An 18670-nucleotide genomic window follows, 5' to 3' on the forward strand; every position below is an offset into this window, starting at 1 on the left:
ATAATGAAGTGACTGTTGAGCCATATGTTAATAAAAGTATCTCCGTTTTTTTCCTTTTCTCAGAATGTCAATATTTAATTTTACAAGTGAAAAAGTTGAAAAAACGCTCACGAATTATTCCTCAACCCAATACTTTCCAAGTTAAAAAATATATTCATCAATGAAACGCTTTCGCAAAATATTTCATGTCGTTTGGTAGATAATTTTTTGCTCTAATAGATGGTGTGTTTGATTTTCATATGTCTTTAATTTTTGCTTTCATTTTCAGCTCATTAAATGGAATGTCAAGTGGACAAAATCGAGCATTTTCGACACCATCTGCTTTTCGCATTTAATATCTTGCAATTTCGTTTAAAACAATGCATACTATATACCTAGGTATTACATGAAATAAAGTATCATAATAAATGTTTTGGGTGTAATGTGTTCATGCATTGAAGTATTGTATAGTCTTGCATGTAATGCTTGAATGAAATTATTTAAAAATGCTCACGAATTATTCCTCAACCTAATAGATCAGAGAGAGAACAAAAAGAGCAAATTTTACGCATATAATAAATAGGTATTAATATTTACTACTAATTATAGTGTTCATCTTCAAAAGTAACTTATTATTTTGAAAACAAAATGCTTGAACCTTCCACATATTTCACATTTTCTACGTGTCTGTTTACAATTTAAGCCTCAATCAATTTCAATAAGCAATACATTCTTTCAACTGCAAACAATAAACCTTCACAGCGATATGTAGTAGCTTGTAGTAGCTATTTTAAAAGGAACTGTTTCAGAAGGACCAATATTAAATATTGTCAAATCTTAGTTTAAATAGGTTAAAAAATCGTAAAACAATGATTGAAAATAACTGTTCGAAATTGGTAAAAACCACAAACCTAATTACTTAATATTAATTCGATACAATTGATTTATAATAAGTGATAAAATACTATGCACCTAGAATATTCATACAATTCATTCGTCTCTATTTAATATTTCATTTGAATAATTTACCAAATCTCGTTTGTTTGATTTTGTTTGTTTGTTTGTTTTGGAATTTCGCACAAAGCTACTCGAGGGCTTTTCTGTGCTAGCCGTCCCTAATTTAGCAGTGTAAGACTAGAGGGAAGGCAGCTAGTCATCATCACCCACCGCCAACTCTTGGGCTACTCTTTTACCAACGAATAGTGGGATTGACCGTAACATTATACACCCCTACGGCTGGGAGGGCGAACATGTTTAGCGCGACGTGGGCGCGAACCCGCGACCCTCGGATTACGAGTCGCACGCCTTACGCGTTTGGCCATGCCAGGCCGTACGTTTGTTTGAAGTTAAGCACAAAGCTACATAATGGGTTATCAGTGTTCTGCTCACCACTGCTAGCGAAACTACGTAGAAATACTACTGCGTCAGTTGTGACGGTGGTTGAATAACGTTGTTTTTTTTAAACACCTGAAGTATATTCATTGATAATATTCCTAGTTAGCTATTTCATAAAGTAAATTTTATATTGTTAAGCTAACTTGACACAAAATACATAAAGTGATGGTTCAACCACAATTATAGTATTTAAGGTACAGTCCTAATAGCCTTATTAAAATATTGATACACTTAAATATTGATACACTAGCAAAACAGCAAATGACTGTTCAGTCACTCAAGAATTAGAAATAAATGTATGATGTCAAAAGCTTTAACTTATTTTATATAAGCAAATGTAGTTTCCCGCTGCAATATGAAGTAATTCTAAACAGAAAAAAGGAGGACAATTTTGTATTTTTATGGTGGTTACAAGGCTGATCAATCTGATCGGCCTCACATAAAATTAGGGTAGTGAATATAGCAGATAAAATACGAAGATTTACCAAAAAAGGGTTGAAAATTTATTTCGGAGGTCTCAGAGATTACGCAAAAGAAATTTATTAAATGTTTGATAGAAAAAACTATTTTTAATTGTAACATGTAAATTGCTTTACACTTGGAGCAGTTAATACTTTGACTCCGTTATTCTTTAGCAAAAATAGTTTATTAGAGATTATGATATATTTTTTTTTATGTACAAATGACTTATAAAGCTTGCCAGATTGCATAAAGGTACATTAATCGTATTGTATTGGACGAAGTATCGATACAGTAGTATCACGGCTTCACGATATGATATTCGTTGGTACAATAGTATCATCGCTTCACGATACGATACTCGTATCGTATCGCCACACCCCTTATTAAGACGATTTTGAATACCCAAATAATAAAGTTAAGTAATAACCACAGCACATAAGAAGTAATAGTGAAACACAATGTATTGCAGCTACACATTCACATTGTTTGGCGTTACATAAATAGCGTGATGTCACATAAAAGTGGTCATTAAACATGCATACACTCAAAATATAAAGATGTACTCAGATTTTTATTTAGAATATACAATAGGCAATATTCCTTGTACTTAATGACATTGGAAAATAAATAAATATGGATCAATTTGGGGACCTACGGCCAACGAAAAGAGACCTAAACGAAATTGTACTCCAACCGTAGAAAACGACTTGCAGCGCCTTGTAATAGGTGATAATCCACGAACACAAACGTTACTTGTAAAAGTTGTCCATATGTCCCACACGATATGATCAAGAAAGATCGCTGTCTGGAAAGGCGATAGAAGTCAAGTACACACAAATTACTATCATAGCATTTGTTAAGTTATTGCATACCTCAAGCAGCTGGAAAACGTAAGTGGTATTAATGCCATTCTATAAGAAGATATACTGGTCAAATCGCCAGACGCAGCACCTATAATTTTCAGTGATATCAGACTACTGAAACGGGTGCTGGGAAACAGTTGTTTGTATACTAAATGGCTTATGGAAGCAGTATGGAAAAGGTGTATGATTTAGATATGATAACCTTACAACGGAGCCTTTTTCAAAGGAAACTACGCTGCAGGACTATTAACAATACGCACGAACGTCAGAGAGTATGAATGGTCACGGCTATGTGTGATGAGACTTTAAAAGAAACAAAAGCTATATAATGAAAAAATTAAAAGTAAATTTATATTTTGAAGCATTTAAGAATTGAATTAAAATACGATCACGTGATAGAGAAAGTTCCTCATTCATTTAAGTACATGTATTCTGTCGAGCGAATTGATCAAAATAAAAGACAGATAATTAATCTCAAAACAATTACTTTTATATCATTTAATCAATACCTCATCCACGCGCCATATACACTTTTATCTATACTGTTACCTTATTTCAGTCGAAAAAGTCATAACCACATAGTTCTTTTACTGTTTTTCTTATTAACTTATTGAATGATCTACTTCGAGAGGCCTTAATTTTCAATGATAGTTTAAAATGATCAACATTTAAAAAATTTCGTCTTTTTTAAATTTTTTTAAAGAATAGAGTTCTCGGCCGTCGAATTAATTATGCTACGTATGTAAACAAAATGTAATGTTCTTTAATTGTCCACTGAACCAGATACTTTCTCATAATTATATCTTTGGGTTAAGTAGTAACACATGAATATTCGATTTTCTCTGTCGCTATTAATCAACCAAGTCATGCAATGTTATCCAATATTGAATGAACTCCTTGTCCAGAGATCAATACTTTAGTGCTCAAGCAACAGTTTCCTCCAGACGCAACAAAATCAAAATGGAGGAGGAATTCTGTATCATCGAAAGTGTCAACAGTCCTTACTATACGTCTAAAATAAATGAATGTCTCGATTTTCTTCATTCTTTCCATAAACATCTGATGAAGTAGATGTAAACAACACTCCTAAATGTGTTTTCATGGATAATACAAAGATGTACACATGATGGATTTTTTTTTTACCTAGCGAGTTAGAAATTTAAATCAATTTAACTACCTTAAATAGCGGTCTCAGAGCATAATCACAAAATACACAATTGAAAATATTAGAATTTACACAAGGTTTATGCTAAAGTCGACAAAGGCCATTCACGAAATTTGACAAATGGCGTTTATTATCTAAACGAGTTTAGTAACTCTAGATGGATAATAATTTATTTTTATTAGTAAATGCATACATACCCCTACGACAAGCATTAATAAAAACGAAAATAATATTTACGTTATCTTTTAAACATTTTAAAAAATAAAATCGACGTACAAAACGTAAGCTCTGCCATACCTATAATGAAAAATACATGAAGGAATATTTCAAATTCACTTCTCGTTATCTCGCTTCACAGACACAGAACGAACGAAATGAAGCAAACTTATGCCCCATGAGTGTATTTCCATGTTTGGGTTTTGTTTGATAACAAAAACATAAAAATATCATTACTGTTTTTTAAAAACGCGTTTACAAATGTACATGTCCAACAAGACTCACGTGGTGCCTTAAACACTATTAAAAATGTAGTAAACAACGGAAGAGATAAAACTCGTTTATATTCAATTCTAGAGTCCTTAATAGATTTTAACTCTTACCAGACAGTTTTCGGTCCTCTATTTGCCCGATTCATTGGTTTCTATATTTATGCTACTATTCGTGTTGTTACCATGGAGACATGTCCTTGTCTTTTCAGCCATATACCTGATACACACATACATTCTTCTTTGGAAGCGAACAACCAGTTACATGCAGTATAAAAGTAAGAATTAGATGAAATAAGATGCGGGAAAGAATTCTGTCTAGAACTTGAGAATTTTGTTTTTTAAGCAGTCTTTATAACTGAATAGTTCCATTCATAAAATAAAGGAAAAAAAAAGCAATTCTATTCCAGTTCATGCGAACCTTCTCAACGTATGCACACATGAAAGTGAGGCAAATTAAGTTAAACTTCTATGTGCCTTTGTAGTGCATATTTACATATTCACGATTCATAAGAATTACAGAATCATATAGATGCGACGAATATTCTACGATAAACATTTTTTGCAGCTAACGATCGTAGGTGTCACTGCCCTTTTAGAGGCATCTAAAACCATGTTCATGACAGTCAATATATTTTGTGACACGACATTACCAACTAGCTCCCTCTCCGTCATATCTCTGTTTTCATCCTACCTAACGTAATGTTACACATAAATGGATTGGTTTCGATTTCAGATCGATGTCTTCAAGTTACCTAGCAGATCATACGTGCTCTATATGGTAGTTTCATATATTTATAGATGAGCTTTAGGCTTAATTCGCTAAATCGTGCTGAAAATTTAGATAAGAAAGAAAGCGAAACATGTGAATGATTAGACTTACCTGGCATCGGCTTCACTGTAATATTCTCTTGCCACAATGTCCTCAAACAGCTCTCCCCCTGTAACTCTAAAGAACATCACACAAATGTTATCTAGTCAATACTAAGTTACATTACAACGACTGAAATTATTAAAAACTAACTTTTATTATTATTATTTTACTATATTGGACTTTTTTTTGCCCATCTATGAACAATAATTTAGACATAACTGTAATAAAAAGGTATTAAATGAGGGATTGTTTGATGGAAATCATATCTTCTACTTATCAAAGTCGAGTTTCAAAATTTCTGTTTGGTTTGGTGATATAGTACTTGTTTGAATAGGTTTGGGAAGGGGTTGGTGGACCAACTATTAGCATATCTGGTTGCAGATCAAGGTTCGAAACGTGATGCCACAGAATACTTTTCGAACATTCAGCGATAAACTGGTTATAAAAGGGACAATCAATTTTTGCTGTTTAGTTCACAAAGTCAGAAAACCCCTTGGAGCAACGGGAGCCGCTAGCTTGTTCTCTAATACTTTAAATTTAAGTATGGTTATGCTTAAGCCTTACGTGTTTCTATGTTCGTCAATTGTCAATAAAAGGCTTTTACTTGTATTTCTCAAGTGTATAAATATATAATGCATTGCTGTTTGGCTTCGGATTCTTCTACAGTAGGTGGCAGTGATTTGTTGGCGATAAATTAAAAAGAAATAAAAAGAACAGCACTGCCTTCATTTGTTTTCAAAATAATATACATATTCGATTTGGTTTTGAATTTCGCGCGAAGCTACACGAGAGCTATCTGTGCTAGCCGTCCCTAATTTAGCAGCATAAGACTTGAGGGAGTGGAGCTAATCATCACCACCCACCCCCAACTCTTGGGCTACTCTTTTACCAAGGAATAGTGGGATTGACCGTCACATTATAACTTCTCATAGCTGAAAGGGCGAGCTTGTTTGGTGTGACGGGGTTCCGAACCCACAAATCCTCGGATTACGAGTCGAGTGCCTTAACCATCTGGCTATGACGGGCTCACCTATTGAGAACTAGTTAAACATATGTATAACACATTCTTTACTTTATATACGAACATAGTAAATCTATCACACAAGAAGAAAGCTAATGTTTTTTTATATGCCTATTATATACACATATATATATATAATATCGATGTTTGTTTAAGTTAAATTAATATTCAGAAATATACATGATCCACTCTGTTAAATCTGTGTTGCGAAATTCAGGCCTACCAACTAAAATTCTAGGAAATTATCGAGTGTCAGAACCAACGTGTGTGTGTACCAGTGTATACTCTATATTGTTGTGCAGTCTGAAATTCCTAGAAACTCTTTACGCCTATAAATGTAACAAACGCACCGCGCCAAAAGACAGTATATATTATTGATTTGCTAAAGTTGGGGTAGCAGAGATGCCAACTATTTCAAATGACTGAGCGTAATGATTGTAGATAGAGCCTGTACAGATATCGTACAACCACTGGATACAGTTTTGAGTCATCCATGTCTGTGGATCCATCTGTGGCTAAACTGTAAACACTGTTAGTAAGAATGCTTGCAATCATTTTGTCATTTTCAAAACCCAATATTTGTACAATATCTGTAGTTTTGGTTCTAGCACAGCCATATTTTTTTCACTATATCAGAGTCTAAAAACATTTTTCTGAACATATGTCCTGCATGATCGGCTACAGCTAGGAGTAAATTATGAGCAGTGACAAATTGCGTAAACATCACTTCTGCATTTATGGTTTCATATTCTGAATTCTTACTCATAAATGCCGTTATCTGCATCGTTTATGTCTTCGCCTCAGCCTTTTGTTGGTGAGATGCCGATTTTGTATGCCTGAATAATTGTTTATCCCGCCATGCGCCACAGAAAAATCGATGTGACAAACTGTACAACGCATGACTGTCACTGTCTTTTGATGCAATGACCGGATATTTTGCACTATACTCTTTCCTAAATTTTTGATTCACAGTTTTAGTCCTTTTAGATTTGCCAGAAACAAGACAATCTGGTGAACGTGGGCTCTTTTTTTTCATCTTGTGAACGATCGCATTGGTGTTTCTATGCCGCTCAGAAAACGAGAAATACCCATCTTCGCGAGCACTGATTGGCTGACAAGCATTGATGACGTAACTATGGATTACCCCCACGTACCCAGTATGGAATGGCACCTCACTCAAACTATTGGTAGACGTCGAAGATACAAATATTTTTTATTATTTCAAGTACAAACATGATTATCGCAAGTAGCCATTTGGATTATGTCTTTTATTTATTATCAAAATTTATTTGTATTTCACTAAAATTTTTCTTTTCACTCCTTTCAAGCCCTGGAGGAACAATTTATCACTTTATTGTATAGGCCAATATAAAATATATTATAATTTGGGAGTTGCAACAAGTTGTAATATTTGTCTGTATGAGGGTATAGTCGTAATGTATACACCAAAATCGTAATGATTACGCTCAAATCGTAATGGTTGGCATCTCTGGGGTGGCTCTAAATCTCGGGATCTATAATTCTGATTGACAGTTACTATTCGGGAACTTCAGATATTTGACAAAAACGTTACTGGAGTGGCTCTAAACCTCGGGATCTATAATTCTGATTGACAGTTACTATTCGGGAACTTCAGATATTTGACAAAAACGTTAGAAGACTTCAAACATAACAATCCATTTGACTTCAGCGGATTTGCAACATCCATTAGTATTTTTAGGAAAACATTACATAATTCCAGCGGTGGAATGTGTGGTAGGCAAAGAAAAAACAGAGTTAGCTAGCTCCTTGTTAATTGAATTGTATTTAGATCAACTCAAAATTAATTAATTCATCGCGAACCATCAACATATCGAGGAGGTTCCAGACCAGATAGAAGAACCGATATTATTTGTAAAACTTTTGTACATGGATCATTATTTGTGATAACCATTATTGTTTGCATGTTAAAATATATATTTATATTCAGTAAGAAAACTATGTAAAAATATTGTTGGCAAATATCATAAATTGGACACATATCGATATTTATTTAGCTTCTAAATCCAAACTGTGATTTAACTATTTGGTTTCAGATTATTCGAAATTACAATACGTTACGTAACATATTGGGAGCTCGTCCGAATCTGAGTTGTAGACAAAATTCAATATAAATTAAAATTTAGATCATAATCCAATTTATATTTATCAGGACCAACAAGATTTGATCATTCTGTGATATCTTGAATCGTCCTCCCTCGAACAACTAAAAAGATATAATAAAAGTGAATTGATCGAAGTTGCCAGTTTTAAAACTAGAAGTTAAAAAATCAATGAGATAATGAACTAAAAACATATCATTGAAATATCAGTCGACGACAATTTGCTGTCTGAGGAATTATTAGGGGAATGTTATAGTATCCGCATTGGCCATTCGGAGTTGAATGGTAAAGATAAGTTAGAGATTTCGCTAATATTTAAATCGAACTTAAAATATATTAAGCTGAATGAAATGGAAATTAGACTCAGCTCTAATAAACCATGGCAAAAACGACAACTTTAAATATATTGATAAGTTAAAGTTCCACCTTTTAAGGAAAATAAGTAGATTAATATTTTTAAAATATTGAGAAAGTTTTCCAGACTGCAGAATAGCCCACCAAAAAATGGTCATTATTATTTCGAAGTAATTTAACTGGTAAAACTTATGCTACTCTCTCTCTCTCTCAAAATATTATACGAATTATGATAAGAGTAAAGAGGATATTCTTAAAGCATATGAGTTAGTACTGGAGGCTTATCGCCAAAAGTTAAGGTCTTCACAAGCAAGGTAATAAAATTATATGAAATTTGCCCACAAAAGAGATTTATTTTGATCGATGGTGTAACTCTATACATATTGCCAACAATACAGACAAACTATATTGGATTAACTTTTTTTCCCTATCTATGAACGATAAATTAGACATAACTGGCATTTTCAGTTATTTGTTTGGTTTAGTTTTGAATTTCGCACAAAGCTATACGAGGGCTGTCTGCGCTAGCCGTCCCTAATTTAGCAGTGTAAGACTAGAGAGAAGGCAGCTAGTCTTCACCACCCACCGCCAACTCTTGAGCTATTCTTTTACCAACGAATAGTGGAATTGACCGTCACATTATAGCGCCTCCATGGCTGAAAGGGCGAGCATGTGTGGTGTTACGGTGATTCGAACCCACAACCCTCGGATTACGAGTCGAGTATCTTAACCACCTGGTCATGCTGGGCCCCAGTTATTTGTAGCGAACTGAGAAAAACAAAATGGCGGTAAAGTTATTTTCAAAGTTTCTCGACTGAAACATTCCTCCAAGCGAAATAACGCATGTTTGATAGTAATAAAGTGGAAGAACCTGTTTTTGTTTTTTCTTTTCAAATGAAATTTTACTCTGAGTTGAAACTCCCTTAAAACAATTTTACCCTACTCGATAAAGAAATGCCGGCAAGTTAACTACATGCATCCAATTTTCCACACTCTATGGTGAATGAATGTTAGGAATAACAAAATCAACATTCTTTACAGAAGAGTGGAAAATCGCATTTTACAGAGTTTCAAAATGTTTAGACCATCTTGAAAAACAAGAAGTCTTTACAATACATATATTAAAATAAAACGGTCTCCATTAGATTACGTTAAACTGCGGGACAATATCCTCTACCGAATTTCAAATTACGTAAATAAAAATCACAAAGAACAGTTGTATTAGGAACTACTAGCAGAATAGAGGCACTCTGCTAATTCTATAAGTTGACGGTAGCTTGACGACTTGATGTCGATAGCTACTCCTGAAGAAAAATACACTGGGTTGGATGTTTTACTTTGAATAAGGTTGGTTCTGATATGAGCAAAAATTTCAGAACACTTCGAGAAAGGAAAGAATCCCAAAAACTGATGGTATGATAAAAAAAAAAGCATTGAAGCGCAATTAAAATGAAATGTTATTAACGTTTGGGTTCATTATTTCGTGCATTTTAATGATGCAAACAAACACATCATAGGATTAATATTTATTTTTACAAATAGTATTATACTTTGTCGTTTTATCTAAAAGTTAAACATTTAACTGATGTACATGTCTTATCGTACATGTAACCTACTGAAAGCAAAAAAAGTCAGAAAAAATGACGTAAAACGATATTCATTTAAATAACTTGGACTATGTAGGACGAGAAACTTACAATTTGGTATAAAAACTGTCTTTCTCCTTTGTGAGCTATAGAACTACAGGAAATTAAACGATGGATTGTACTTCTCAGTTCCTTACGACGGAGTTTTTATATTTTTACTGTTATTCTGTAGATGGTAAAAAATCTATACAATTCTACAAAAATTATTTTGTTAGGTATATAATAGGTACACATCGTTAATTTTGTAAGAAAGTTTGACACTAAAGTTTCCCAATGAAGATTAAATACATATATATGTAAACCGCTAACGAGTCAGATTCCACTGATGAGATACTGAGTGGCTACTACAGAACTCGAAGACAAAGAAGTGTAACATCAAATTTAAAGCTGCAAAGATCTCTCAAAATTTGGTGTAATATGTGAAAGAATAAGTAACTCAAACAAAGCGACGCTCACTGTGATTGGCTTTGGAAACACGATGATAGAAGGGGAACCAAGCGGATGTTTTTGGAACTTGCTAAATAAAACTTTAAAATTTTCAAAGAAATCAGAGAAAAAATGAGTTGATCTAAATTTCCTTTAATACTTACACCGTAAAGCAACATTTCAGTTATAAAAGATACTTCAATACTTACACCGTAAAGCAACATTTCAGTTATAAAAGATACTTCAGTTAATCGATCTATTGAGGAAGAAACGTTGCCAGTCTGATGACGAATACAATCTATAGGATCAGCGACTCCCCCAGTTTATCTCAAGAGATGAAGAAAAACAAAACCTCTCAACAGATTTCGCTTCTGTACGAGTGGTAAAGCTGTAAAATGTATTAACTGTAAAAATTTCCGTGGTTTACTTGTTCAAAAAAAAAAAAAAACCAGAAGAGGCGATTTCATTGTGTTGTTATGTAGTCAGCTGTTCGTTAATTTTTGTACAAATATATTACATGTTTATCCAGCAGATGTCACTGTTTGAAGGAACGGTGAAATACGTATCTTCGATGAGTTGTCCTTTTCACGAAATGGCTCCATAGCACGTAATATAGCATGAAAATATAGATGGTATTAACAACCCTAGAGATCAATAATTCTACATTATTTTTACTGTTTGAGGATGCATAAAGCACCGTTAAGCTTTATTTTACGTCCGAAATACTACTAAGCCCTACGAGCTGTAGTATTTTATGAAATTTATCTTATGAGTATTTTTCAAGTCATGGTTATGTTTTTATCCGTATGTTAGTAGTTTGTGAGAATTCGAACTCACATCAACTCTTGCATTGAAAAAAAATGAAAAAGAAATGAAAAATTGAAAAAAGAAGCACCTTACTTTACTTGACAGATTTATTCAGAGATTAAACAAAAGTTCTTGAAAATTCATTACACAATGCACAGCCATTTTACGAAATGGATATTCGTTTGTCTGGTGTAAAGCAACTTACAATGGGCTATCTGCTGTGCTCACCACGGGGAACGAGCTCCGGATGTTAGTGCTGTAAGTCCGTAAGCTTACTACTATCCTACCGAAGGACTTAAATAGATGAATTTTCAATGTAGGTTCCACATGACGCTAGTCTTGCCGAGATTATTATATAAATTACAGTATTTTGTAACGTCAGACAATATTATCAGTATGAAATCTCAAGATGGCCACAGACAGTCGGAATTCAAAGTCAACAGTGGCATGATAATTCTTGAAAAAAGGATTGAATTATATGTACAACTTAACGAAATGTTATACGCGTAATTAATCTTTGTTTAGATTTACGGAACTGTTTTATTTGAGAGAAAAGCAGTCAATCAACATTGCTCACCACCTACTTTCGAACATCACTCATATAATGCACCCGTGGCTCCAAAGCGTTCTTTCTGTTGTTTTTACAGTAAACAGAACGCGAACCATGGGGTCCGACATGGCCAGGTAATGAGGACGCTTTACTCGTAATCTGAGAGTCGCGGGTACAAACCAAACAAATTCACCCGTGGGGGCGATATAAAGTGACAGTTAAATCTACTATTCGATGGTAAAAGAGTGACGCAAGAGTGGAAGTTGGATGGTAGTGGCTAGATGCCTTTCCCTTTGTCTTACGTCCCTAAATTATGGACGGATAGCATAGATGGTTTAGCGCGTAATTCCAAAAACAAACGAACCAGGTAACCTCAAGCCCATAATGCATTAGTAGTTCTGATATAATAAGTAAAAAAAGACGAAATAAAAAATACATCTATCCTATTCAGATCGTTTCTTTTTCAATACATCTTAAAGAAGTACAAAAAAAAGTGTTTGTAATAAACACAAAGCTACAAAATGTGATATCTGTGCTCTGCTCACCATGGATATCGAAACTCGATTTCCGGCTTTGTAATTCCACAAACATCACTGTGACACAAAGAACAAAATAATAAATTATAAATTAAATACGAATTGGAACTATAAACCTTACAGGTGACAAACCACGATGATTGGGGAATTTAGTTAGCGTGTAGAGATATGAAAAATATTAACATTTTAATTTTATATTTTCTGTACAAGCATGTTTTGTTTTCCTTTCCAATATAAATAATCGTGGGTCAATAAATTTAGTCGCTTAAATAAACGATAATTTCAATCGCTTTTACTAAATGCCCGTTCAAAATTATATACCAATCTTATGCTCTTAATATTCATAAAATTACCAGATTAGAACAAAACGTTTCACTGTGATATAGGTCTTCTGTTAACTTCCGTTCATGGTTACTAAAGATGAGTGGAAACCTCCCAAACCAGTATAAACCAATAACACATGTTGAACAAAAAAGTGTATTGAACTGGATTTTCCCTTAAATTTAGACTTCGAGATCAAACAGTTTTCTGAATACTAAGTTTATTCATTAGATTAACACATTAACTGTTCCTATTATCATCCAGTTATGGACATAATTTGGCCCTAAAGTAGAGCTCTAAATACAAAAACTAGCAAATCGGGTTCAAATCCATACAATATCACGAAATATACATCACACTTTAAGTAGTGGTGGAGTGATACGAGTGGCAGTCAATCCTTAGCATGGATTGTTAGTGGTAGCGTGCTGCTGAGTTGTTACCTTATCAAAGTCAGTAGTACAAAATGAAGAAAAACAACACATAGCATTAGTAGTTTTGTTTTAAATATGACAAATAAAAATCACAACAATGTACATAAAGCAAAAATGCACACCTATACGTAGCAATAAAACAAATTATAGTATATGTAACTTGCATAAACATAATTCTCAAAAACGTAAATTCAGAAAGCTTAGCATTATGTTGCCTATTATAATTTTCAACTACCTTTAACAATTTGTATCACTTTGTTTTTTTAATATGATATAGGATTTCTAATACAAATAAAGAAATACTAACATGAACAATTTTTCTAAAACATTTTGAGGATTAAAAACAAACAGGCCTCGTCATAGCCAGGTGGTTAAGACATTCGACTCGTCATCCGAGGGTCGCGGACTCGAATATCCGTCATACCAAACATGCTCGCTCTTTCAGCCGTGAGGGCGTTATAAAGTGACGATCAATCCAATTATTTGCTGGTAAAAGAGTAGCCCAAGAGTTGGCAGTGGGCGGTGATGACTAGCTGTTTTCCCTCTAGCCTTACACTACTAAATTATGGACGGATAGCGCAGATAGCCCTCGTGTAGCATTGCGCGAAATTCAAAAACAAATAAAAAATTGATTTAGCGTAGTTGTAATGAAAAACTTTTAATTATTCTCATGTACAGAAATTAATATGAAATACTTAGAGTTTTTCTATCGTTTAATATTTTTATATGATAGTTTAAACATTCTTAGAATTGTTTTTGAGCATTTTTGCAAAGCTACACAATAAGTATTTAATTTTGAACTGATTAATTGTAAGAGAATGGAAGTAGCCAATATAATCCATCCATATCTCATGAGCTGCCCCCCGCTAGTACAGCGGTATGTCTACGGATTTACAACTCTAAAATCAGGGGTTCGATTCCTCTTGGTGGGCTCAGCAGATAGCCCGATGTGGCTTTTCTATACGAAAATCACACAAACACACTCATGAGCTATTCAAACCAAACACTGGGACTTGACAGTTACTGTAATAAAGAAATTTGGCCTCAAGAGAGCAATTTTAAGGCAGAGAGGTACGCTATTCACAAATGCACGATACACTCCCGCAAGGCCACATCTTATCTTTTGATAGAAATTTTACTGATCCAGCAACAAACATCTAATCCTCTCACAGAGTATTCATTGATCCAAACACACATCTAATCCTCTCACAGTGTGTTCACTGATCCAAACAAATAAATGTAAATGATACTGATAATACTTTGAAGACAAAATAATAAAAATATAAACCGTTTTCCTTGTACTATTATAATCGTTTCACTTTAATGTATGTGTTTTTGTTGTTTTTTTAAATTTCGCGCAAAGCTACACGAGGGCTATCTGCGCTAGCCGTTCCTAATTTTGCAGTGTAAGACTAGAGGGAAGGCAGCTAGTCATCACCACCCACCGCCAATTTTTAGACTACTCTTTCACCAACGAATATTAGGATTGATCGTACCATTATAATGTCCCCACGGCTGAAAGTAGGAACATGTTTGGTGTAACGGGGATTCGAAGCCGCAACGTCCAAATAACGAGTAGAGTGCCTTAACCACTTGGCAATGCCAGGTCTAACGTAGTTGTATTATTATTATTATTAAATGTTTTCGAATTTAAAATTAAACTACGGTTATTTGCGAGTGCGCTGAATAACGAGGCTGACAAGGAGTTTTTTTTATTAAGAAATATAAAACCTACGATAATGCATTTAAGTATATCAGTACATGTACTTTTAGTTCAGTTACTAAAAAGAACAACTTCTATCCGAAAGATGAAAAAATGAAATTTTATTGCTTATGCATCTAAGAACTGGCCAATAGCCCAAATCAATTATTTTATAAGATGAATGCCGGTTTTGTGCAAAACACTCTAACACATCTCCTCGAGTTTATACACAGCAGATGAAAAGGTAAGGCATCTGTATTTCCTTTGCAATTTTTCAGAAATTGTCTTAAACATTATCCACACAAATATATATCTTGTGGCAAATTTATATCATGAGTTTTACTTGGAAGAACCTCATATACGATGAAGCATTACGTATTTTTTCTCTTGATCGGTGGTTGTAAGATGCTCTTCAATCCTCATATATATTCAATTTCAATGACGGTTTTGCAACACATAAATAGTCTTTCTATACTTCTCTTGTATACTCATAAAACCCACATCCCATTAGGCTTCATCTTCAACGTGCACAGAACATCAATATCCTGGTATATCATGCTATATGGCATCTTCTTTTTCTTCGTTTCTAACTCAAAAAGTAAGGTAACAGCAGTCCATAAGTAATTACAGTCCTATTATATAAGTGAAGTCATTTGTGTAGGAAGCGAACACAGATCGTTTCTTTATTTTTATTGTTAATTGCCAGAATGACCACATCAAAAATGAATGGGATATGATCCCAGGAAAATATTCGCCAATACAATTTGTTATGTTTCAATGGTGAGCGATTCCTAAATTCGAGAGGAAAAGAAAGAACAAAAGTCTTAAAATGGAAGCACGTTATCTTAATCATAACAAGCTGTTGGGAACAATTTTGCGAATGAGGGCCAGGTAACGTGTCGTTTGTTTTGTTTTGAATTTCACGCAAACTACACGAGAGCTAGCCGTCCCCAATGTAGTAGTGTTACACTAGAGCGAAGGCAGCTAGTCATCACCATCCACCGCCAACTCTTGGGCTACTCTTTACCAGTGTATAGTGGGATTGACCGTAACTTTATAACGCCCCTACGACTGAAATGGCGAGCATGTTTGGTGGGACGGGGATTCAAATCCGCGACCCTCGGATTACGAGTCGAGTGCCTTAGCCACCTGGCCATGCCGGGCCATTATGTGTCGTATAATATAAACTTGACTTTTCACCCAACCATGTTAATATTTTTTACTATTTCGACTTATTTACTTGAAAACATATTTAGAAATGAACAAAATGAAAATGAAGGGCATTTCCACCAAGGGAAAAAATTTTTATTTTCGTGAAAGGCATACAACCTTAGTAACAACTAACAACAATTTTTTTTTTAAAGTTGTTTCCAAACTTGTATCTTAGTCCGTTTCAGAAGTTACTATTTGTTGGCAGATTTAATGCATTAATTTTGTAAATAATATTTCCGCTGTTGCTTGTTTGTTCAACAGTAAAATAAAACATTAATTAGTTTCAGCATCTAGTGAACTTTTAATTCAGCCATAGGAAAGGGAGGATTATTTAAAAATCGAAACAAATTATCATTGTTATTTTGTCTAAAGTTGTAATTATTTTCATTTTATAGCCTGATATGCGAGTATAAACACGAAATTCAACACTTGTGTTAGTTAATGCAACATGAAAAGGGCTTTTCAGGGCTTAAAATTAAAAAATTAGGCACTGGCAAAAGTGACATTTCACGTGAATTTAATGAAGATTAATTAAAAAGTCGAATATCGAACTAAATTATCCTTGATGATATGGAATTGAAATCCCCAACGTTATGTAAAAGTGGGCTAAACGGCGAGGTCCTAGACTCACAAGATTCGCGCGAAAACTGTCCCTGATTTTAAACTACTAACCAGAGGTAAAGTAGACATCCAACACTACTCGCCACAACTCTGTCTGAATTTTTCGAGCTGACTAACGGGATTTACTAACACTTCTATAATACGCCCACCGCTCAATATGTTAGGAGTGTCCATAAGCATCACGTTTCGAACTTCGGACGCTTCGATTAATAGACTACCAGTGGGTTAGAATCGGTATTGATTTATCGTTGATGTATTTTATTACAAGTTAGCATTACACTACTTGAGTTTACTAATGACTGAATTTTCCATATGCTAATAAAATGGCGTACATCCTGTTCGAAAGTTAATATTTAAATGACACTGCAGGTTTTTACCAATGAAGTTAGATAAAGTCACAAAAGTTGGCACGCTATTTGTTCCAAATATAACCAGGGTTATGTGTTCAGGTAATTAAGTCTTATCGTGGTTATCTTTTGGGAGATAATTTCGATTTAAAATGTGAAATCAATCGTCGTTAATACGAATTTATTATAGAGAATTAAAACAAAAAACGTCTTAAATATAAGTGAAGCAGGTAAAGTGCGTATATTATACAGTTAAGATAACTTTATTCGTCTGATATATTTAACTTAGTTCAAATATATATTCATATAACTCTGTGATAAATAACAATAATTTGAGGCATCAACAGATTCCGTTTATAAGGCAAATTGTAACACAGTAATGTGTTAAATCAAAACATTTGTGTTAAACTGTATGTTTAACATCTGCAGTCCGCTATTAATAAAGATTTATAGGGCAATATATAACATTACGTTTATGACCTTAAAACATTATTTCAAACTGAGCTTACATTTGGTTTCCTGTTACTATTAATAAGAAAAACGTAACAACACACAAAACATTTACAATCAAGCTTCATGTATAAAAACACTTTATCAATACCGTACTTACAGATCAAATATTAAGTAATGAAACGATTCCTCTTGGATGCTGTCATGCAGGCGAACTGTAAAATAAAACAGAAAACGAAATAAAGTGTAGGTAGTTACATGTGGAGAAAACATTTGAACTTACCTCAATTATGGATTAACATTCGTCATTCGCCTTTTTTCTCACGAAGATATGGATTTTGAAGGAAGCAAATATCCAGTACAAATGCTTGCATTAAAAAAGTTTTAAACACGAATCCTTTTAAAAAATTTTCAAGAAGCACTCTACATGAGCAGATATAAAACAATATTTACAAATTACTTTGGCTTGATTTTCATAAAGAAAAGTAAAGAAAATCGTTTATAATTCTAATGGTTTAGTATCGATATATTTTGCTAACAGAGTTCGCGGATCAGATGCATAAGTTTTAGGGCTGTAGGTGTGTCAAAAGTTTCATTTTAAAAACAGGATTAGAAAAAATGCCTGTTTATGTTCATGTAGAGACATAGTTTTAGTAAAAATCAAACTACAAATCTATTGACAAGATAGTTTTTGTTTTCGGACTATTTTACAATATGCATAATTAAGATACAAAAAACTGCATGACAACTAATATATTTCAACTGGAAGAAGGATATTAAAGGTTCGGCATGGCCTGGTGGTTAAGGCACCCGACTCGTAATTCGAAGGTGGCGGGTTCGAATCCCCATCACATTAAACGTGCTCGCCCTTTCAGCCGTGTG

At 33.8% G+C, this 18670-nt stretch overlaps 1 protein-coding gene across 6 annotated transcripts in view; it reads right to left on the bottom strand.

Moving 5' to 3' along the window:
* LOC143233996 (calcium/calmodulin-dependent protein kinase type II delta chain-like) overlaps positions 1–18670 on the bottom strand; it is a 159032-nt gene that overhangs the window by 41278 nt on the left and 99084 nt on the right. For 5 of the 6 annotated variants that reach the window (XM_076470977.1, XM_076470981.1, XM_076470978.1 and 2 more), the window contains exons 4-5: positions 17949–18003; positions 5233–5298 (exon numbers count right to left, since the gene is read on the bottom strand). In XM_076470977.1, the coding sequence (XP_076327092.1) occupies positions 5233–5298; positions 17949–18003 (121 nt within the window). The remainder of the gene's footprint in view (positions 1–5232; positions 5299–17948; positions 18004–18670) is intronic. The other variant, XM_076470979.1, reaches the window with a different exon arrangement.

Source organism: Tachypleus tridentatus, chromosome 12 (genome assembly GCF_004210375.1).
Source record: "Tachypleus tridentatus isolate NWPU-2018 chromosome 12, ASM421037v1, whole genome shotgun sequence".
Taxonomy (NCBI): Eukaryota; Metazoa; Arthropoda; class Merostomata; order Xiphosura; family Limulidae; genus Tachypleus; species Tachypleus tridentatus.